This window comes from Aulostomus chinensis, chromosome 20, assembly GCF_037954235.1.
Source record: "Aulostomus chinensis isolate RoL2024-O1b breed Wild chromosome 20, RoL_Achi_v1.0, whole genome shotgun sequence".
Taxonomy (NCBI): Eukaryota; Metazoa; Chordata; class Actinopteri; order Syngnathiformes; family Aulostomidae; genus Aulostomus; species Aulostomus chinensis.
In genome coordinates this window covers 11,663,239-11,688,111 of record NC_141339.1, presented here as the reverse complement: position 1 = coordinate 11,688,111, position 24,873 = coordinate 11,663,239, and the positions used below count along the sequence as shown (strand labels likewise).

The window sequence follows — 24,873 nt, the reverse complement described above, 5'->3', positions numbered from 1 at the left end:
CATAGTGTCGAAATGTTGGGCCCATTAATCCAACATGAATAGTTTCCCAATGTAATTTGCTTAATTCCTGTTTCAGTAGCCAACCCTGGAAGTAGTGAAGCATATGTGCTGATGTTAAATCAGATAAAATATTGACCATCGTCATAGGAACCCTCCCTGCTCCTCTGCAATCTCTCACTCAAGGGAAAAGATCAGAGGAAGAGGTCAAAGGTTATTGTACAGCTAGAGGAGGTCAAGGTTGGATTGGTATGAGACTATCTAGAATCAATGGCAGCTTTCTGATCAAATGGTCACATGCTGACCAGAGAATTCATGTGATACACACAGTAAATGCACAACCCTGATTGGGACAACCAAGTGTGGTGAGGCGCAGCTGTCAATCTGGAGCAGGACCGATTTGTAAGTGAACCCCTGCTTCACCGAGTGGAAAGTTAATCTAAACTGCATCTCAACAGGATCCCCATGTGACAAAGATGGCAGCCTCATCATCGTCTGGTCCACCGGCTGCCCTCCCCATGACCAGCCCCTGTTCACTATCCACAAATCCCATTTCATGGCAGCCATGCTTCTGAAAAGGCAAAACAAAAGCCCAATCAGCACAGCTGAGGCTTTAGCACATTGTGCCAACAATCATCGTGAAATCAGTGGAACAAAGCGGAGTGGAACTCTGCAGCACCCGGAACTCTGCAGCGGCGCACCAAGTGGCATTAAGCTTAGCGAAGGTCTGACTGTAGCGTCTTAGAGGAGAAGGAACATCCTGCTAATGTCTCCTCGAGGTCCATGATTTCAGCCTCACTGTACTTTGTTCCAACTTTAATCCTGTTGTAGGCAGTGACATCAGAGACACTTTCATCGAGGAACTGAACATTTATGACAAATGTTTATACCTTTAGATTCGGTGGACAAGAGACTGAGCTTTGATTTAGCTTACGAAGACAACAATTTAATCATCCCTTTTTGTACATAATCACACAAAAAGATTAACATTTTCTTATAAGACTGACAAAAAAGAAAGGAAAAAAAAGGTGATGTGGAGCTGTGACGGCGAAGGGAGTCGGCACGAGTCTGTCAGCAAAGTAATAGTGACAGGTTTCAGCTTTGAACAGTCACATGAATATGACTGGACATTAGCGGTCGCCAACAAGCTGATGAATCAGTGATTATGAAGCATGAATCAAATCAAGCAGCTGAAGCCAGTCAGCTAATGTAAATGCAACACTGCACTCCATCACATTAACCCTGAAATTACCCTGCGTGTCAGCAAGGTTACAAGAAGCCTCTCTCTCAGTCGATGAGGGTCTGAGTGCACAGATGAGGTTTTAGAGGTAGGAACCACAGAGTAACTCCAGATATTCAGCCCATGATTACAACAGTATCACCACACCGCCATTCTGTGCTCATCAATATATTGCAAAACAACTCATCGCGATACCTGTGAAACCGAAGCAAAAAAATCCTCCTTCCCTGGCATTTATTACCTCATTGTGATGTCACTCCCACAGAACTTAACAACTTGTCATGGAGTGAGGGTTTTTTTTTGAAGCTGCTACACTGCACCTGTTTTTTCTACCCAACCTGAAGCAGAAACAGGGATGGATCTGTAAGTTTCGGGTGTTTTAACAGTATATTTTGGCCCGTAGGCTTTGGCTCTGTTGCTGTATTTGATAGTAGCCAGAGAGAAGTGAGCTAACTGAGAATTAGCACGGTCCAGTTTCAGGGCAAATAAAGCTGTGGTGCATAGACTCGCATATCCGCATTTCCGAATCTAGCATCAAAATCGGAAGAACACTATGATGCAGTACTTGTACAGACATGAGACGCAGCCTAAACAGAACAGTTTGCATATTTTCAGTCTGTTTTGGAATATCATGACCTTGAGAAGTCTACAGAAACCAAAGTGTGTGCATGCTTAGGGCTGGAATGGTCGAATTGATTTGTGTGTAGATTTACCAATCTTGGTCCATTAATGAACAACTTCAAAAGGAAATTGCAAAGCATTTGTTTGTTAAAGCTTCTTGGAAAAAAAAAACACCACAATCCAGCATTGTAAATGTCCAAAACATAATTTACAGAATTATCCCTTAAACCTTGATACATCCAAGTGTGATATCCTAAAAAGCAAGACTGCAGCCAAGTATGTTGCTATGCTGTATCACAGTAATATTTCTGAAGTACATCCTTTGTTGCGAACACACAGAGGAAATGAAGTCCCATGGATTAAAGTTACAATCAACGTGCTCCACACACTGCCAGTGTTGGTTGATGTGTGTGTTAATGTGCAAATGGGTGGGTCTTTGTGTGTGTATGTGTGTGCATATGTGTGTGTGCATGAGCCATTTGACTCCCCTTATTTCCCAGGATGCAGAGTTTTACATGCCCACACACACACACACACACACACACACACACACACACACACACACACACACACACACACACACACACACACACACACACACGGAGTGCCTCAGGCCCGGCTATACTAATGAAGCAGCCTGTAAGCAGCTACCTTCATTACATTCAATCCTCTGGACAGTGTCAGCAATTACATTGCAGCTTCCCACTGTCAGAGCTTACACACGCACAAAAACACACACACATACACACGTTTGTACCGCTCTTCTTATGAGGACACATTTGTCTAACCTCAACCAGCACAACCGAGTGTCTAACCTCAACCAGTACCCTAATCTATACCCAATTCTGTCCTGAACCTAACTAACCCGGTCCTTTGAAGGTGTGTCAGAAGTGAGGACCAGATAAAAGGTAATTATCTTCCAATAATATCCATGCACACACATACACACACACAAACACACACAGTTGTACCCCACCTCCCTGAGGCTAATGCTAGCTCAGGCTGATCCAGAGAGGTGTTCCTGTACTTATTTGAGGTGGTGGGTGTTTGGCTAAGGCTCAGCCATGTAAAACCCCTCAACAGATCAGATGAAGCCCACTGCTACACCAGCACGGTCCCTTAGACGTCTCTCTCTCTCTCTCTCTCTCTCTCTCTCTCTCTCTCTCTCTCTGTCTCTACCAGCCTCTCTGGATGGTGGAGTAGAAGGGAAGCCTGGAGGCGAGGGGAGAAGCTGCCTAATAGAGTGCTCCACTTGCTATATTTCACACATCTCATCACTTATCCCACAGAGACACACATACATGTACATTTCAGCACGGGGGCAACCGACAGGGAAGCCCCTGGAGAATCCGAAGATTTAGGGACCTTTTCAGGGGTTTGCTTGACATGGAATCAAACCTGTGACCTGAAATCATGAGGCAGCGACAGAAATACTCACAAGGACTGATGACAAATTAGGCAGTGAAGAGTAAAAATGCAACTTCCAATCAACTAGTGCACAAATAAACGATTATTTTTGTCATGATTACATTTTGTCTGTAAAATGACACAAATAAAATACTCTTGCTACAATACACAACAAATAACAGCAGCACATTTAAGCAGCAGACATTCCATAGAAAATTACTGAAATGATTATGAAATTAGCTGTCAATCAATTTTATTGCAGTTTGCACATCAATTTATTTAACATTCCCATCAGCATATAATATACCTTCATGCTAAAAGATTCTAAAAACACTTTTTGTTGTCAGGTCATGAATCATCGGAAGTCTGGAGTTTTCACAACTAACAAAGGTATTTAACTCATTGGTTAATTTTCAGTTATTGGTTAAAGGATAAATCCACTATCTTTAAACCTCCACAATATATTTGCTCATATGCTTGAGTTGAACTAATCAAGAGAGACCATAATTAATTGAATTTTTCCATCATTGTGCATGAACACTACTTCTAGTAAACACTGCGAAGCTGCACAATTGTATGCTGCATGTACGGTCATGAGTCCAAGTCTGTCCTGTAAATGTGTGCCTTTTTGCCACTGGCAGGTTTGGATTGTTATTTTCAGGGTCAAACCACAAGAGAACTTTTTAACTTCCACTTTCCCTTTACGTCGTGGTGTCATGGAGGAATGGTTAGCTGATTTAGTTGTACTAGAGGTATTTGAACATAATGGTTACCCACATCATGTTCTCCCTGTTCCTGTGTGGGTTCTCTCTGGTACTCCAGCTTCCTCCCACAGTCCAAAGACATCAAGAGGGGACGAGGCTGATTGATACTCTAAATTGACCGTAGGTGTGACTGTGAGTGTGAATGGTTGTCTGTCTATATGTGTTGTTCCTGTGATGGACTGGTGACCTGTCCAGGGTGAACCCCGCCTCTCGCCTGAAGGCTGCTTGGATAGAGAGAGGCCCCCCACGACCCACAACAGGATAAGTAGAAGAAAATGAATGGACTTTCCAGTCTCCTCCCAGCTTCTTCCGCTGACAGTTGAAGTGTATGTGTATGAGGGCGGGTAGAGGTGATGGGCGGGGGAACCTGTTCACTGCAAATTTGGAGTCGTCTTAAGTTGTTGAATGCATTTGAAGCCGGTTCTATTTTCAATATCCTATCAAATAATGTAGAAGCAATTAAAATGATTGCCACAGTCGTGGTGTTGACCTAAAATCTTGAGTCCAAGACTGAGATAAGACTGAATATAAATGCAGTTGATTCTAAGGCAAGACCTTTAAGAAGTTGTCTTGCGTACAAGAGATGTGACGCTCCCTCATGTGGCCAGAATAAACTGGAAAAGAGCACCAAGATGAAAGGTTCATGGGAAACTTGCCACTTCATCGATAAACGTGATTTTAGAGTGACTTCAGTAAGAGTTTTGACACTTGTGCATCTCTGATGGCTCCTTTAATGATGGTGTCAGAGGCTGATAATAACCGGCACACTTTTAGCATACAGACTTAGACACAGACATTTGGCACACACGCTAGTAGCAGTGGTTTTGCAGATGCCAGTAACAGCGTTCTCACCCAATATCCCAAATATTTCGGTCTCAATCATCAATCTCTTCAAACACCTGAGAAAACAGGGCTCAGACAGTGGAAGGATCCCTTGATTAATTAGTTTATAGAGAGGAAAATGTACAAAATACATCCCAATGCATTTTAAAATGCTTGTATTGGACCAAAGACTAATTAAAAGTTCAATTCCAATACAACAGAGACCACACAGCTAAGCAAAACCCCCTCCTAATAAAGTAGCAGCACATTTTCAGCACATTCAAGTGGAATTTCTGAGCGGGTCACTAGTACTGAGACTTCTTTCTCTCCATAAATCTCCTGCCACAATGGGAGACGACAAAATAAAAAAAAAAAAAAAAGAGCAGGTAAGCCAATGAAGCAGAACGGAGGAAATTGAGTGAGAAACTCCCTGACTCACTCTATCAAATGTACACAGTCATGAGCCCAGATTGGAAAACCACCAGTCATGCCAGTCGTAAGACCATAAATGATGCAAAAGGGCAACAAAGCTGTTGAGCCTTGTCATGTCAGTCAAACTAACTTGTGTGTGTGTGCGTGTGTGTGTGTGTGTGTGCGTGTGTGTGTGTGTGTGTGTGTGTGTGTGTCGGCAGGTGTCTATTAACATTTGATTCCCAGGTGCCATGATCTGAAAGGGTTTCGTGGTAGAAATGGGGAGAGGCATGACGCTGAATAATTGAAGAGGAGAATGGGAGAACACCTTGACCACTCATCCACGTTGGGGCCGGGGTCGGCCATCAAACACACCTCGTTAGGGCGAAGCTGGCCTCCTCCATTATTCACACGTACATGCTCCCCTCTTACTGCTCGCTCCCTCACTCTGTCGAGGAGATGGAGTGAGTTGAGTGCAGACAGACCGCAAAGGTACAAAAAAAAAAAAAAAGTGAGAAAGGTGGACCAAAACGGAGCTTTGAGGAGATGGGGACAGAAATAGCAAGGGAGAAGAAGGGCGATGGTGGGAGATAAAATGTGATAGATGAGTGCAAGGGGGCGAGGGGGCGGGTGGGGGCAGCGAATGTGTTATATTTATCTCTGAAGCCTTGTTACTCTCAGTCCAACTCTGTTTCAATCATCATTGATATGGAATTGATTAGTGCAACTGATGTGTGAGCAAACCAACGACTGATATAATTATCATCAATTATGACGGCAGCGGCAGCGTTTGCTGCAGAGCTGCACAGCGTCGGAGAAGTCACGCCAGCGCGGAAACATCCCGTTGATATTTAGTCACACTTTGGCCACCCTCCAATGATGCTTTTGCTTTCATGGGTGCAAAAAAAGATGCAAAAACAGATGGAAATGTCACACGCTTAAATCGACGCGTTGCTGGGAGGGAGGGTGTTTGCTGTGACAAACCATTGGATACAATGGAAGTCACATAAGGGTGTCCAAAAGTTTCTGGTCCCACCCAAAGCGACTTCATACGCCAGTGATATTTCTGCCTCATGTGGGCCAATCTCAGAAGCCACCATCTTATTCTGACATCTTAGCCTCTGGGAACGATTTCAGGGCTCCGCTGTCGCTGGCGGATACACGGTCCAGGACTTCCTCGCTCCATCTGCCGCTCACTGTTTACAGGGTCGGAAGAGTATTTTTTTCCTATTGTGCGAATGTCTCACATTTTTTTGATAGTTAGATCCTTACAGCTGCTTGCGGTATAGTTTACTCCAGTTTTTCTAATCTCAAAAAGACACTTTAAATCAAGTTGGAAAACTTCTTAACTTTCCCGTGATAAACAACATACTTATGCAAAGAGTTGGTCTACATTAGCCCCCCCCAATAGTGTGTATTCAATTGTTCCCATTTTGTGCAACATTCATATATGTGGTTTCATTATTTTGCCTCTCCCCTTCATTTTTTTTCTCCCCAATTGTACATCGCCAATTGATCAGCTGTCCCGGTCGTTGCTCCACCCCCTCTGCAGCCCCGGGGAGCACCACGGACTACCGCGAGCCTCCCGTCACGTATTGTTGTCAGCTGCAAGTTTTCACCTAACAGCAAGGAGTTTAATAGGGAGGGAGGAAGAATGGAATTTCTCCTGCATCCCGAACAGGTGCCTCCGCTGCCCACAGGAGTCTGGTAGTACAGCGGGACACATTGCACTCATCCAGCTGTGACTGTGGAGACCGCCAACCAAATCAGGGTCAACAGGAGAAGCCAAACCCGTCATCACCAATGCAACTGAGTGTCTGATGATGAAATGCGATGTTGAGTGATTGAAACTCCTGGCACATGCGAATGACAGTTGCTGGCTGTATTTTGCTTTTACTCATCACACTTCTACAAAGACTTGTTCTGTTCTTTTTGTCTCCACTCAGACTGCAACTACCTTTCTGCCTCTGTTTAGCAAACAACAACAAAATGTCGAAATACTGAAATCACCAGAGTGATGTTGACATTAATGTCTCGGCTCACAGCGAGGCAGCTATACAACTCCTGAACTAGGTAGAAGATCTGAGTCGTGGTGCTCCTCTCTCTCTCATCAGCTCCCCATTCCCCTCACTGCTGACAGTCCACGGAGGAAGGATGCTGTTGCTACGTAGCTCTCAGGCCTTCAGCGTCTTTATGAGTGTGTCGTGCTTACAATGAGAGATACATGATCTAAAAAACCTATGATTATTTTGACTGATATTGCACTATGATTTCTGATACTGGAGGGAAGGTATGTTTTCATGACACTATTCATACTTTCATAGAAAAAAAAAAACATTAAAAATAAGTCTGTAGAACAGGCCAAGTGTGCAGACATCTCTGCAGCGCGGGTGAAATTGTCATCTCCTAGCTATAACTACCATAAAAATAAAAGTTGAATTTTAAATCAAATTCATAATTAATAAATTCAGCTGTGTTCATTCACACCCACCTGAAACTACACTGGAGTTTCAGCAAGCAACAGCAAACAATTAGTAAAAGTCATCAGTAAAACTGATTCCTACAGTCCCCATAATGCATTTCTGTTGCCGAGCATTTTCTCAGCCTGCTTTTCCTCCTTAACCTCAGGTCTCTGGAATGACACGCTGACTTATGTGCAAACAGCAAAGAGATCCTGAAAGGTCTCAGATGTTTTCACAAGCCCGGAACTTCCAGTGACTAATAGGATGTTGATTTTAACATAAAAAAAAAGTGTGCGTTGGCCCCAAGATGACTTGACAGCCATCTGACACTACAGACTCACTAAATGTCGCAGTGTGTCTTCACATTTCCTCTGAACCAAACAACACGTCTCGACATCATACTCCCCTCAGAAATTAGTCGCCTTTTATTTTCAGCTGACGTTAACATGAAAGCGATAAGACAGACCAAACAGATGCTTGCGAGGTTCTTATGATCAAACCATGTTGAACTGCATCTCTAATCAAGGAAGATCATAGATGTGCGTGTGTTTGTGTGCATGTGTGTGTGTGTGTGTCTCACCAGAAAGCACACATTAACCAAACAGGTGGATGACAATCACAAACAAACAGACAGGAAATAACACATCTGAATTTCAAATTAGTGTAACGAGGTTGCTTGTAATGCCATTTATATCTAAGAAAAAGAGTTTCATGCATCCAATTCAATCCTCCTGAAATGATGTATCGCCATGTTAGCAGTCACCAGGTAAAACAAGCTGAGACTCTTCGCATAATTAGCATACAGGCTAAACGAGGAGCTCCCAGCGACATCAGCACCCAATCGGCGTGTGATGGATGACAGGTACTCGCTAGCTGACCTCATCTCCTGGTTAAAACATGATAGAGGGATAGATCTCACACACCTTTTAGATGCCGATAAACGTGAGGCAGCATGGCACATGAATCAGTTACTTCTTTACCCTTTTCTTTCTTTCCATCCTTCATCCATCCATCCAATCCTCATCCTCCAGCAGCAGCAGCAGCAGCAGCAGCAGCAGCAGCAGCAGCAGAAGCAGCAGCAGCAGCAGCAGCAGCAGCAATGGACCACAAGAGAAACTCATCAGTGAAAACCTGCTGCTCTATCTTTTATCTCCATCTCTATCACAATCACTCAGCTGCTTCTCTCCCTGCACAGGTTATCACGAGGGAGCGACCCAAGCAAATAAGGGGAGACCCAATCACTGTCTCTCCAGAGGAGTGTAAAACAAAACACTATTGGATGTCCACGTCTTAGAGGAGAAAGATTGAATTGCGACCAGGAACTGCATTTTTGTATTTTTAAAGGATTATATTGCAAATTTTATTGCAACAATACGAAGTAAAAATAAGCGGTGCCCAATAGTGCCTCATTCACACACACTCGTACACTGATGGTGGAAGCTGCCATGCATGCATTTTGCTCCAGGACACTTGGACACAGTCTCTGGGGAGCAGCCGGAACCGGGCAACATTCTGATTACTGGACGGGTGCCTCATCAGTTAGTGAATTCGAAAATTTGGCTTCTTTTTTTCACACTGACAGAATGACAAACAGAAAAATGTTAATCCCTGGGCATATGTACAGTAAACAGTGTGTGCGTTGAATCTGCCAGGTACAGATGTCATGTAGATAAAAGTGTTCAAATGGATGGATAGACAGTCATTTCACCTGATATCAACTTTAACTGTGACGGTGAGTAACAGTCATTTAAAAAAAGTCGATCCTGAAAGTTGTAAAAAAATTGTTCAACGTCGGGGGGGGGGGGGGGGGGGTTAGGTATCTGGTCGGCGGGACCAGGTGCTAACCAGAGCACCGCGTAGAGGGCGGGACATGGTGTCTGTGATGGAATGAGAATTTTGACAGTATCCTCCTCTCTGTGACTACAAACCTGGGACTGAACTAAAGGTAGCTGGTCAATTTATAGGGTACATTTACATACTGTACACTGGCTGCCCATGTTATTTTTTTTAATGTCCAAAACTAAATCATCACAAGTTTTGTGGAAGAGCTGGAACATTGTAATTTACATCAATATAAGCTAACTGTGTGTGGTATGCTACATAGTTAATTGCATAAAGGCAAAGCATCAAATGATAACGATAACAAGCATGTTCTTTGGTATTTTCTAAATGTTGGTGACACTGTAATTAGCTTAATTATAACTTTGGCATGTTAACTTTTTAGGAAATATTTACCGTCCTCCTCAGAGCCAGACAAGAAGACAGACACCGTCCTCTTCTCTGAGAATGCGACAGAGACTCCTAGTTAGCTCCAAACAATGGTCGTGGGAGGGAAGTCTTAGCTTACTAACAGTCTTTGTTCACATTTGTATACCTTTTGTCAAAATATTTGGTTGAAACAGTGAACAATTTTTGACCAAAAACAATCAAATTTGAATTCAAAGCACTGCCAGAACTACTTTCTTTCCTGGGCGTAGTAGAACCAAGTTCTGGAAGCTTAGCAGGCAGAACACATGCTAATCTGCCCATCCCCTAACATCCATTGTGCTAAGCTAACTAGCAGTCAGCCGGTCCCACCTCTCGAACACACATGGGAGAGAAGGGTATCTATCCTCTTGTCTGGCTCCAAGGAAGGTGACAAAAAGTTTGCGTGTTCCTTTAATGAACCAACTAACAGCTGTACAGGGAATTCGACCTGTCAATGCCTATGAAAACGGTTGCTGGAAGGTGCTGCTTCCATGAGAGAATAGAATCATATTTATGACTGATATAAAAATAGAAAACAATAGCTTCAAGCTCTGTCTGTTTAAGTGTTGGCACTAAAAAGCATCAGCACCTCTTTTACTGTTTTCTTTTTCCCAAAAACCTGAAGCATAATTGTACTTTTTGATTTTTTTTTATTGTGATTATCACCTCAGCTGAATGACAGACGGTAACACGGCTTCAGGCCAAGAGGCGGTGGGAAATAACCGACTCTCCTACACCTACGCCTTCAGTCTGGGAGTAGCTTTCCAGGCGGCCACGACGGAGCTCTTCTCTGGAGGGCTGACAAGAGCCTACGAGAGGCGAGGAGACTGCTACTTTGCCGCCAAATGCCGTCTGCCTCTTGTTCTAACTCTCATCCCAATTAAAGACTATTTACAATGAGGGAGGATTAGTTCCATGGGCTATGAAGGCAGAGTGAGGGGTGTGTGCATCAGTGGGAGGAGTGTATACCTCTCCACTCCCTGCTACTCAGCGCTGAAAATAATTCCTTTGCAGTGAAGACTTAATTCTCATTCTATGTCCGTGTCTCTTTATTCTGTATTGTCTATTCTGGTCATGTGGTCTGCCTGCCTTTACTGCTGTCCACTGTGACAGCGGTGTGTGTGCGTGCACAGAAAGAGAGAAGAAGAGAAAGAAGGGTCAGTGTGTGTGTTTTAACTACAGTACCAGCCCCACCCATGCGAAGGAGAAATCTCTGTCTGACTACATGCAAACAAAAGAGCTTAGACAATTCTAGTTAAATAGATGCACACAAATCAGGCAGGTGTAATACAGACAATTTGTTTTTATGGCTCTTATACTAACAGCTCTGATTTTGCAGCCTGCTAAAAAGTCAATATGTCAAGGTTAACAATTATAAAAATCTGAACAAATTTCCACTCTAGACAAATATTGGAATTGGAGAAGCAGGAACAAGTGTTTGTTTCCCTCTTTAGCTCCCTGAAACTAGCATATTGTTGAACAGATGAACAAATATCATTGCAAAGGGAAGCACCCCAGTAGCAGCTTAGAGATGATTCAAGCACAGACAAACAGACACACATACACAAAGAGTCAGGTCAAAGCAGGAAAAAAGCAGCAACAAACTCATGCTAGTTGGTAGACACACGCCTGGGGCTCAATGATTTCCATCCCAACCACGTATCTTTAAATCACCAGTGAACTGAATGTTAACATCTAGTTTGTGGTTTTTTTTGTTTGTTATCTACTCATGGCGTCAGCTATGTGAAGACACTTTGACTGAGTCGCTGTTAATATAGTGGAAAGTGTGTGCGTGTTTGTGTGTGTATGTGGGGGGGGGGGGGGCAGGCTGAGGTGAGCAAAGTCAAACCTGAAGTTGAAACAAAGATCCATCCATCCATTTTCTTCCGCTGATTCCTATTAAGGTTCGCGGGGGGGGGGGGTGGAGCCTATCCCAGCGGCTATGGGCGAGAGGCGGGGTTCACCCTGGACAGGTCACCAGTCCATCGCAGGACCAACACACAGCCAGGACTCAAACCCGGGACCTTCTTGCTGTGAGACGACAGTGCTGACCACTGCGCCACCGTGCCGCCGCCCGTGAAAAAAACGTGAACCATAATTTTACATTCATTTTAAACAAATTCTTATATTTGTTGGTATATCTTTGTTTCAGGGCGGCACGGTGGTGCAGTGGTCAGCACTGTCGCCTCACAGCAAGAAGGTTCCAGGTTCGAGCCCCGGCTCCAGCACAGGATCTTTCTGTGTGAGTCTCCATGTTCTCCCTGTTCCTGTGTGGGTTCTCTCTGGTACTCCAGCTTCCTCCCACAGTCCAAAGACATGAAGAGGGGACGAGGCTGATTGATACTCTAAATTGACTGTAGGTGTGACTGTGAGTGTGAATGGTTGTCTGTCTCTATGTGTTGGCCCTGTGATGGACTGGTGACCTGTCCAAGGTGAACCCCACCTCTCACCTGAAGGCTGCTAGAGAGCCCCCTCCCCATGACCCTTAACAGGATAAACAGTACAAAATGGATAGATAGTTGGATATTTTGTCACATATTTAGCTTTTAACAAATATTGCGCCCTCCTGTAATTTTGAAATGGTACTAGACCATATTGTGACTACTTTTCCAGTCACCCCAAGTGCAAAATCCAAATGGCAGGAGTTTCAGTATTTCCTAGAGGCCAAATGTGTGTCACAATATCAATGTAAGGAGGTGTTGTGTGTGTGTGTGTGTGGGGGGGGGGTGGGGTGGGGTGGGGGGTGGGGGGTCCTGAGAGTCTAAGGTCAACAGGATTCTGGATTCTGGAACACTTTAAAGCTCAGTAACGTAACGGTTTTTGATCAATTGAGTTTTCGCCCATCTAAAATAAGAAGTGGAAACATAACCCAACTTCCTGTGTAGGCTCAGTCCGTCATTTTAGAGCTGTGAAGAAGACCTGACTACCTCTTTATAATGTTAGTCCGAGATGATTGAGCTAACTGGGAAGCAGCAGGGTCCTGTCAAGTAGCAGCTCAGCACACAGACTTCAACACTACACGCTGAAACAGACCCTGCTTTTTTTCTTTACCAAGTATGGGAGGTAAGGAGGTTTTTTTTTTTTTATTTTCACGTCACTTCGAGACAATGGTGGCTCCTGCATCAGCAAAAAATTGCAACACTTTCTGAGCTTTGAGACAAAAAGTGAGTGAATTTTGAAAATATGCCGGCTCCTGCAGAGTTTGCCTGATTGTCGCATTAATCGATGCGACAATCAGACTGGACTTTGTAGTATGAAGGCACGTTTTTGTCCTCCATGAAAGATTCCGGGACAAATCGATGAAAGCATGATATTACGAACAAATCATGCTTCAACGGGCTAAAATACAGTCATGGCAGACAAAGTTCTTTCTGGCCGTCCTGTAGAATTTGACACATTCTGTAAGTGTTGAAGATTTATAAGAGAGCAAATCTGTTTGGGAGCACTAAAGACTGTATCTCCTTCAAATATGGCAGCCTGATGATTCTGAAACGGTGCGGCACATCCATCATTTGTGATTTCCTTTAATTGAGTCATTCAGAACTAAACGCTACGAGGAGATAAGTCCATCACCTCACTCCGGTCAGAGTGCAGCAACGTGCTGGAACGCCGCTCGGCGACTTATCTCCTGTGTCTCCTCTAGTGCCTGAGCTGCTAAGGTGAGCTTGGGACAAACTCCAGAGATTGAATTATGTAGAAAAGCAGATTAAATAGTTATTATCACATCTGCGGCCAGACATATACACACAAGCGTCATACACGTACAGAAACACAGACGAGAAGCAAAAAAAAAAGAAAAAGGAGAACGGATTTGATTGGTTTTGTGTCAACATGCATGGTTTTGATACGGGTCATTATTCTGAAAACGATGCTATCCCTCTCATTCTCGCATGAATCCTCATCTTTTGAGCAGGCCGATGAAATCCAGACCACATATGATTAAGGAACAGGCTTCCACCCATTCTGCGGGGAGTCATAGAATTAGTTCTGCTTAACAGGGGGATTGAGAGGGCGATTGAGAGGGCGATCTCTGGTTGTTTCGGGAAGCCCGCCCGCCGTCGATTCATGCCTTCCTGATAAACATGTACGTTTGGAGAACCACCCACACATCCCTGAGCCTCTCTCAGTTGTTACAACCGAGGGTGATGGAAAAAGAGCAACCAAAAAAAACAAAAAAACAAAAGAGAGGGAGAAATATGATCCGTCCGAGAGGAGCTTTCCCACCTGACCTGCTCAACTGACATCCACCTTCTTTTTATGCACTTTTTCAACATTTGTCATCAGTGCTGTTGCGTAGCTGTAATATCGCTTGTTCCAAAGGCTCCATTTCCGTTGTTTTTCAATAAAGTTTTTATATCCAACCTTTTGTTTTGTTTTATTTGTATCTGTGTTCGTTTCATGTTCTTTTAACCGCGCCCTTGTCTTCTTCAGTGGCAGACGGGCGAATTAGAGCGCCGCCTACTGCTCATTTTGATGAACACCAAACGTTTGCATCTGTATTTAATATTCTTGTGCCGAATTTCAGGAAATTGTTTAAAAATGTCAGGCACAGTCGGATGTAAACTTCACTATTATAGAGCATTCAGGTTTCTGTAACTCTTTACAATAAGCCTCCACTTATAAAAGATTAATAAATGGTTGTACTTATTGTGTTATTACACCCACTGTGTACACTTTATAAACCATTAATTAACAGTTTTAAATGATTGGAGTTGAACGATCTGATCGCCTAGTCAACCTAAACGGATAAAAATGCAGAAACACAGTAACCTTCACCTTGCCAAATAGTGAGTCTGCATTGATGTAAGGGAAATTAGGTTATAGATAATATTTACAACCATTGAGTAATTGTTCATGAAGTGTTTACAATACCAGTAATAACACACTTGCAACATTTATCAATCATTTATAAGACTTAGTAGAACGTGGAAACCAGGTTTGTTTGAGGACGAGCTGGAGTGAATGCGTCACACTCGCCACAGCTGGCATCAACGGGCTGTGATTCAAGCAACAGCCCGTGCTGCTATAGAGTACCATATGCCCCCCCCCCCCATAAACACACACATATATGCACTGACTTTATAAAGATAAAAAGCCACTGAGTGTCTTTCGCAGAGCTCACTCTGTGTGTGTGTGTGTGTGTGTGTGTGTGTGAGAGTGTGTGTGTGCGAGAGAGTGTGTGACTCGCTCTCCGTACGTATGTGATCACAGGATGTATGCATACAGTAGCTATATTTGGGGCTGGGGTTGTGGGTGCTGGGTGGGGGTGGGGTGGGCGGATTACCAAGCTGTGTTTTCCCAGAGCTCAGTATTATTGCAAAGACAAAGAGAAGAGAGCACGAATGCACATAATGAACACACACACACACACACACACACACACACACACACACACACACACACACACACACACACACAGAAGCATATGGTGTGGATCCAACATGTGGAGCCTGCTGGTCCTTGAGTGGGTAGAGGGTTTCCTTGAAAAATTGACATGTGAAACATTTTACACACTTGACGAACACACACTCATTCAAACTCCACAGGAAATGTAGCAGGTCACAACGTACGACTACCTTTGCTCTCCACAGGAAACGCAGGCCGGCGTATTTAACGGAGGTGTGCAGCTGAGACCCCAAGGCAGACCCACAGAGATAGAAGCCAGACAATTAAAACTTATATTTAAACTCAAGATGAGCAGCTAAAAAAAGAAAAAGAAACTGGGCTCTCGCGCATCTACGTCCACGCGTACAAGTAGTCGCATGACAAATAAAAAAAAACAAAAAACACGCAGCGCAAGGATTCCATTAAAACATACACTATTGGACACACACACACACACACACACACATGCACACACGCATAAAAACACACGTGCCTCCTAAAAAGAGACGTCCCCAGGGCTCCGTCACCTGTCGAGAGATGTCAGAGGGGTGAGGGTTGGGGGGCCGAAATGATGGAGGAGAGTGAGCCAAGGTCTCATCAGGAGTGGACAGCTGACCTTTGACCTCTTGTAGGCAGAGAAATTGAGCACTGCTGCGGATTCTTTTAGTATTCTGCTCACACAGTACACCAATGGCATGCGTTACAAAAAAAAAAAAGAAAAAAAGGAAATCCAGTCAACCTGAATATCTTTCCTTCTTCATGGTAACACAGTTGGGGAGTTAATGTTCTCATTCCACACACACACACACCCACCCACCCGCACGCACACGCGCACGCACGCACACACGCACACACACACTCACACACACACACACACAAACCCTTGCAATGAGGGATTCACACAGCAGCGACCACGAGTAATCCCGCCATGATTAGATTCTTAAAAGGCTAAGGGGTCAGATAAAACATGACAACCTAATGCCACTGTGCTGGTTTTTCTTTGATGCTTTTGTCCAATCACGGCCCCCAACCCCCCCACCCCCACCCACTTGACAGTGCAACCCTCCAACTCCACACACGCACACACACACATACACACACACACACACACACACACAGAAATACATCAAAAAGACAAATAAGCCTTCGTCTCAACATGGGCATATGCACGCAGGAATTGTCAACACTGCACAGCGAGATCAAGCTGGCAATCTGTCACTACGCCGGGGATACAGTTGAGGATTCAAGTGGCTGATGACACAGAGAGAAATTAACCCCGTCGGATGTGGCGCGGGCATTGAAAACGATGAAATCCAGTTAAAAAAAAAAACCCATCACCTGCATAAAGAAACCCTTCAGACAGTGGTTTTATTTAAAAATCCAACATTATACAGTTGTGTCAGCCTTAACATACTGAAATCCAAACAGAAAAGATGGGTTTACCCTCCTCTACATCCCTATCTGATGCAAGGTAAGGTCAGTACCGCACTGATTTGTGATTGACGCTGAATTTCAGCACCACGGACAGCGCTCTCTGTTTTCTCTCTCTCTCTCTCTCTCTCTCTCTCTCTCTCGCTCTCTCTCTCCAACCAAAAGAAGAGGGAGAGAGGATGTAGGAGACGGGAGCTTGTGGTGGTGTTAGCGGTGTTCGTGGTGGGGGTGGTGGTGGTGGGGGTTTCCCTGGCAGACTTCAGGAGAGGGTCCACATACAGTCATTCCTCCCATCTAGCCTAACAACTCTTCCGTTCCGGATTTCCATATGGAGGAAAAGCCTGGCGTATGTGTGAGATCACGGCTTTCATGAAATATTGATCGAACCAGCCTCACTTAGGATGGACAGAGAGAGAGAGAGAGAGAGAAAGAGAGGAAAGGAGTGGATAGGAAAGAAGGAGGGAGGGAGGGTATTCCTCTGGACAGCTTTTATCGCGCATCCACCCTCTCTCTCTCCACACACACACACACACACACACACACACACACACACACACACACACACAATATTCACTTTCTGAGCAAGACAACAACCGCTGAGATCGCTTAGATTGGCGATCAGACACATGACAAAGCAATGGGCAGCACGCGTGCACACACACACACACACACACACACACACACACACACACACACACACACACAAACACACAAACACACACAAACACATACACGCGAAATAAAATGAAGGCCGACGGCGAGCAGATCCAACACCATCCGCCGCTTCATAGCCGCAAATCACATCCGAGCGCATTTCCGAAGCTGCACGGCGGGTGAGGGACGCGCCGTCATCGCGCTGCATTCACAGGAATGTCTGGTGGATTCAGCCCCGCCAAACCCGGAACACATCATGTGTCATGTCAAAAACTCCTGTCATTCACAAAATAAACCACACAGACACACACACTGAAACGCAATCATCCGGCGTCGACGTGCATTTTTCGCACATTTTCTCAGATGATCCGCGGCTCTAACAGGCCGAGGATGCGCTCATCATCCTCCTCATCACCACCACCAAATCATCAAGCACCCTCAGCAACTGTCGTGAGCAACACTTCAAAATAAATTATATACATATAGGAATATACATACATATATAAAGGAACAGAAATGGTCGTGGTCAGCTGGGTGTCAATAATACAATCTATAGCCGGAGCGTTTGAAGCAGCGGCACAACACGCGCTCAGCTGTAATTTTCAGCTCTGACAAGCAGAGAGGGACATGAATTATTCAATACACATAAACTGAGCTTCTCTTCTTCAAGCAGGGACAACGGCTCGACCGGTAATGAGCGGACACAAACCGATGCTGAGCCCACGTTTAGCGCTTCCACCGCATTAGCGCCTGAGCGGAATGTAGCACGGACATCCAAGCTTTCAATCAAGAGGCTGCAAAAGCCAGCGAGAGCCGCCGCCGCCGCCGCCGCCGCCGCCACGCAAAAAAAAAAGAAAAAAAAAGAGAAAAAAACAGCCGACATGGATCCGGGCGGACAGTCGGCGCAAATCCATTCACCAAGACATGAGTAAAACATGAAAGAGCCGATTGGCGTTCGTCCTTTTACCTGTCAAGACTCCGACCCGGATTTGGTGGTCGTGGTTCGTTAAAATCATCCCGTCTGACGCCATGTTCAGCAGCGCTGTCGCCCGCACCGAGAACTCACGGCAGGGCCCAGAGCCGAGCGCATCGAACTTAGAGGGGAGAGGGAGGGGAGGAGGAGGAAGAGGAGGCAGAGATGGAGGAGGAGGGTTGGGATACAGCAAAAGAAAAAAAAAAAAAGCCAGACGAGACGAGTAGAAAGTCGAGTGATCATCGGGACACCTACAGATAAGCAGGCAGGGTGCGGGGGCCGTTTAAACCGCACACATCACTCAGCTGGCCGCCTGCCATGGTAGTAGTGAGGATCCCAGATTAATTCTTATGGAGACCACTATTGATTTCCCGTGAAGGCTTTTAGGGGAGACAGACTTGCAGTGCGTCTGCAGACGCCACTCATGCATTTGATGCCATCAGTGGAAGACATTTATACATCCCTGCTGCTGCTATGAGTCAAGTTTCACCCCACGGATGATGAGGAAATCCACTCTCCTCCCCGAAACAACTCGATTAAATTTCATTAACAAAAATCGGATTTTCCGCCAACTACTTTTTTCCACCCCAGATTTTGTCAAATAAAATTAATGATAACGGATGTTTTTTTTTTTTTAATAATAATGATGAAAACTTGTCTGAAAAATTTCGAGGGCTACCTTTTTTTTTTTTCAAATTTTGACGGCTAATGCTAAACTGAAATGAACAAAAATAAAATGGCTAAAATGTGACTTAAACTAATGGGCATTTAGGTCGAAAGACTAAACTTAATCAATCAGAAACTCATGAACAGACCCATCAAGGCTCTCAACGAAGAAATGTAAATATTTTGTGGACTAAAAGTAAAATGTCAAACAGTTTTCAACTAAAACTAGCCTAAAATGCCAACAGTTTTCATCAGATAAAACTAAAATGTCAACAATTATTGACTAAAGCTAGACTAAAATGGCAAATCTTTCTCTAAAGCTAGACTAAAATGTCAACAGTTTTCGATTAAAATGTCAAAAGTCGTTTTTGTGAAAATGTCAAACATTTTTTGACAAAAAAATTTGACTAAAATGTCAAGACTTGTCTTAGTCCAGACTAAAATAGTCACGGTTTTATTCGATGAAGACAAGAGTAAAAAAAAAAAGCGAATGAAAAAGACTTAAAATTTTTTTTGCAAACTAAAACCTGACAAAAAAAAAAAACAGGGGGAAGCTGATGGAAATGATGAAAACGAATAAGTATATTATATATAGACTTGTAAAAAAAAATAACCCCTGCCATATAATCAACGCGAAACTTAAGAGCTTCACAAAAAAAAAAGTCCCTCCACCCTCCAATTTCTCCTCCATGAGTTGCACCCTGCCCTGCTTTTAAAGATTAAAGGGGCTCCTCTAAGAGCCAGCGACAGCACCCCAGAGATGTGTCGTCTCAATGCAGAGGCTTAAGAGAAGATCACAGTCTGACCTGTAAAAATGCAACTCCATCCCCGGGCAAAAAAGCACCGCTGCTATTTATAGACTGGCTGCACGCTTCCACGGTGTATAATTTCTCTTGTTTATTCTCATGGAAAGAAAGAAAAAAAAATGCCCATCCTCCAGCTTCTGTTGGGAATCTATCGATATGCATAATTCATTAGCACACATACATGGGCACAAAACGTGGCAAGAAATGGGGCAAATCTTCCAGCTTGAGTGGCTGGCTTCAGTGGTGTTGCCGCGTTTGTGTCCGATGACCCGACCAAAAGAAGTGACACATATTCTGTTATATGATTCCCTCAAACACTGTGATGCAATTATGAGTAAGAGGTGCGTTTCTGCCAGAGACATGAAGCAGACCTCCAATACGTACCTGAGGGATTTTTACAGCGCAAGGTCCTGTTGTAGGAATAATCTGAATTTTTTTAGGAGGACTAAATCATCATTCTACGGGACTCTGCAATAAAATGGTTCTAATCGAGTAAATCATAATAAATACATGAAAGAGAAGTAAAGTCCTTGTCGTCGCCATAACTAAGGGGGTCAGTGTGATTGAATTGTTGATTTTTTGAGGGGTTTAGCTTTTCAGGGTCAAACAACTGATGGAAATATACTAAAAGTTCACTCAACAATTGATTAATGCTAAAACAAAACAATGAAAGACACGAAAGCGAAAAAAAAGAGGATAAGCGTCATGAAGGACTGGATCTAGACTTATCTGTCCAGCAGCAGGTATGGGATCGTCAGTCAAAACCACCCTTACGTGAGAGGCTAGCGATAAGTCAAATCAATGGTACAGCAGCTTATTTGTGAATTATCCATTACAGTCATAAATTATTAAAGCAGCAGGGTTTAAGCGAGCTAATGGAGAGCTGTGTGGAAATACTAGCGTCTGCCCTGAGGTGACCTCCTGCAGAGTCAAAAGTTGGATGTGCGCTGAACAGTTCAACAACTGGTGACTTCATCCAAAAAGTGTTTGTTGCCTTTCAAGTAGTCACAAATAAGTGCCTGAGGCTCCCAAACATCTCTGTTTCCACGGCTGCATTACTTCTCCGTGACTCCACGATGCTGAAAAACCCAGGGATGTAGATTTAGCTTGAAGCTAACAGCGACTGATGGCTAACAACTGTAGAACTGTCCAAAAACGTCAGTTTATAAACGCTCAAGTGCGGCATCCGGTCTAATCTGGATGTTCTTGCAGACTTGCAAACTCAGTTTAAGAGTTTGTATGTTGTTTTTGGACAGTTTTGCTGTTGTCCGCTCCTGATGGCTATGAAGTAAATGGTACATGGTAAATGGAGTCATTTTTATGGAGCTCTTTTCTACCTTAGCGGCACTCAAAGCACTTTACAGTGTCATCTCATTCACCCATTCACACACACTCACACACTGATGGTGACGGCTGCCATGCAAGGCGCAAACCCACTCATCAGGAGCAATTATGGGTTCAGTATCTTGCTCAAGGACACTTCGACATGGTCACCGGGGTCGAGGAATGAACCAGCGACCCTTCGGTTGCTAGACGGCCACTCTACCCCTGAGCCATGCCGCCCCCCGCCCCTCAAGTTCACTCTAAATGTATGTGGCTGGCTCTTTCTGCAATGTGGACCCCCCCCCCCCCCAAAAAAAAGTGATGCAACATTGAAAACATATCTAAAGAAGCTCAAGACAAGAATTTGTGAGTAACTGAAAATCACATTTTGCGTGGAGTATCACTCTGACTCTACCCATGCTTTTACAGTTTTGGTCTGGCTTCTCACCAGAAGCGTCCATGGTGATGTTTATTTACGGTGAGGTGTAAATGGTTCATTCTGAGGTGCTGTCTGTTGAGGGCTCGAAGGTTCAAAGGTGGAAGGGTCAGAACTCTGTCTTGGGTTTGTGGCAGGAGGTGAGTTGATGCTGTGTGGATGGACTCTTTTATTGGCAGCACCTGTTTGAGGTCTGGAAGGAGAACCCTCTCCTGTTGCTTCTGCGTAAAGAACTTATTCATGTCATTCACAGATGTGCACTGACATCTGTGACCAAGTGGCAGTACCTAAAACCAAGAATCAACTGGAACCAGAGACTGCTATACCCAGAAAAAAAAGGAGATTTTATTGACAATGTATGACAAGCAAGGTAATTGAATAAAAAGCTTAAATTAGTGTCAGTCAGTAAGCCGACAACGACAGGACAAATAAATTAAACAATGTGGGGTTAAGCTGCACGTGCAGGGAGTCTAGTGGAGAGAAACTAGTCACAAAGTTTCAAACCAAATAAAACTATTTTACCACACTCAAATAGGTACTCACAGCAAGAAAAGGTGGCTCAACCCACCCACTGAAGCACACATGCAAAATGGCTACCCTCCCACTCAGTTCCCCCTGTAATACATCAAGAAGCCCAACAAGAAAACAAAATAGAACAAAAAAGAAAAAAGGCCCATTCATTGATTGTTGAACCTAAAACCAGGTCTGGGAATAACAGAGGTTGGCTCTGATCGTGTCTGAACAGAAACACATGGCTGTGATATACAAAAAGAAAAATAAACTAGAAAAAAGAAAAAACATTTTACAAAACACGCAATGTAAAAGTAAATAATATACCTGGCTAGACTGGAACACAGCCCCCTTCCCCAGTCAGAGTCATGAAGGTGACTGGAGTCTATGATTATAAGAACCATGTTAATATTAAGCTATCTCAAATGGGATAAAACATTTCAAAACATTTCAGTGCATTCTTTTGTGTCTGTGCTGATACGCCTAAGCCATCACTCCAAGTTATTTTAGTCCCTCACCAACATGAGGAAATCGATCTACAATTTCACCGTTACCATGCTCTCAGCGTTTTTAAGAAGAAAACCTATCAAATCAAACACCAGACAAAAGACGGCTCTCAGCTGCTCTCTCAGGTGTGCGTCTCAGTGCAGGAAGAAACGCCCAGGTGAGCGTCCCGCCCCTTTTCTAGACTCTGGACCTGAATGGTAGACTTCCTGCTACCTTCCCTTCTACACATCTTTGAACAGAAACTGGACAGTGCTTCATTTCTTAGTATCTTGAATTCTTGACTGAAAACGTTGATGGATTTATCAACACGTTTGCAGTTGAAGATTCACTTAGCAGCAGCTGTTATGTGCTGCACTTAAAAATCTAATTTCAAAGAATATAATAAACTATATAAATATATAAATAAATAATCAAAAAATGTAATTCTTACAGGTCTGATTTCACATATAAAACTTGCACTGTGTTTACTCCATGGGTTTTGCAGAAAAATGACAGGAAACAAATGACAGTTTTAACGTTTTTGTAAATCTGCTTATTTGCGTAGCATCTGTTATTAGTTGGATATCGTTCTTGTCTCTAGTATGGAGACACACAGCAGAGCATGAGACTAAATCCAGGTTGAAACAGCTGGTCTGGCTGTTGTTTCTCTCTTTTCCTTTTTTTTTTAGACTCATCACAACTAATTGTTATGACAGTCGTGACAGTTGACAACAGTTTTTCCAGGAAAATAGCACATCTTGGCACCAGCTATGAAGTCAGTCTTCATGTCTAGTCGGGGATGTCACTGCACTTTGTTGTTCCAGCACCTTCCTCGGCTCTGTCTTTTGTTTTTTTCTGAATCTCTACAAGAAAAGGAGTAAGTGCAGTATGCTAAACTTTTATGAAGACACATGTCTACAAAAGGGCAACAAAATAAATAAGAAGCAGAGAATTATATTCACTTAATCAGAGGATGCCATGCCGTGGGTGCTCCCTGCATCTGTCAGCCTGTCAATTACAGTGGGAACCCAGTGCAAAACTGGCCCCGGTAATGGTGAAAGCAGCGTGCGCATGAGGGTGCACATGTGTACTTTGGGCTCATAATGCCCTCCCTGGCCTCAAACACTAACCTGAGCCATCACTTGAGAATCTAACTAGACCCAATCCTAAACTTAAAACCAAGTCTTAACCCTCAAACTGCTCCTTAAAGTTGTGAAATCCTGTTTAATGTCTTCAAACTAAATCCTCACAAAGCTAGAAAGACCTGAAACACACACAGATGCACACCATGGTCTAGTTGGCTGGCGTTCCTGGAAGACTGGAATTCCCTTGTTGGTGCTGCGAGAGGGAGAGTTGAGGAGGAGATAGTAGTAAAGATGTACAGAAGAAAGGAGGAGGGGACGATACGGGGACCCCATCTGGTGTTCAGAGGACCATATTTACACTCTGTGTATGTGTGTGTGTGTGTGTGTGTGTGTGTGTGTGTGTGTGTGTGTTCTTTTGCAAAAGTGCGTATTATAATGACAATGTGATTATTGCGTTGGTTGCGGGTAGGCGATGCGGAGGCGAGGGTCATCGTTCTCCCCTATCCTCTCACCATCCATCATAATAATAAGGGGAGCCCCCAGCAGACTTCTGTGTATAACTTATGTGAGATATATTGGAGGACACTTTGTTACTTGTTTCAAAGTCTCATGATGTGTGAAGAGACAGGAAAATGTGTATTAGGATCAAAATTGGTGCAGGAAGGAGCCCCGAACTCTTGAAATAAGATAAAATGGTCGGACGTCTGCTTCTTCAATACCTGCACGTGAGCTTAAGTTAAGATACTTTCACAGTAGTATGTCCAGAATAAACACTTTATGTGAATTTTGAAGAGTTTGTGTCTTTTAAAAAGTCGGTTGGTAATAAGTGGCTAACAAAGTTTAAAGAGGTTGCTGCAGATATTAAATATCATAAGGCCCTTTTCACGTAGGACATGGGGTTTGCACACAGTGCACCCAGTTCCCAGTTATTGTCTTTGTGCTTGGCTTCGCAGAACCAGGTGGTGTGTAGAAGTTCAACCAGACTAAACTTGGGTGCAGCGCTCTGTGACAACACCTCGACGCATGCAATAAGAGGGAATCTGTGAGAAAATGATATTGTCCTTGTCCCAGTTTCCAGAGCTTTATGACAAGAGACACTAGAATGAACCGAAACTATCCCAAATCCTGTCTTGCCCTGAGGATTTCA

The 24,873-nt window shown here is 43.9% G+C and overlaps 1 protein-coding gene across 8 annotated transcripts in view; it reads right to left on the bottom strand.

Moving 5' to 3' along the window:
• gphnb (gephyrin b) overlaps positions 1–18,584 on the bottom strand; it is a 104,993-nt gene extending 86,409 nt beyond the window's left edge. For 3 of the 8 annotated variants that reach the window (XM_086188598.1, XM_086188599.1, XM_086188601.1), the window contains exon 1: positions 18,409–18,582. In XM_086188598.1, the coding sequence (XP_086044724.1) occupies positions 18,409–18,472 (64 nt within the window). In that variant the 5' untranslated portion in view covers positions 18,473–18,582. Of the gene's footprint in view, positions 1–18,408 lie in introns of all 8 variants that reach the window. The other 5 variants (XM_086188595.1, XM_086188597.1, XM_086188600.1 and 2 more) reach the window with 3 other exon arrangements.
• Between the last annotated feature and the right edge of the window lie 6,289 nt (positions 18,585–24,873).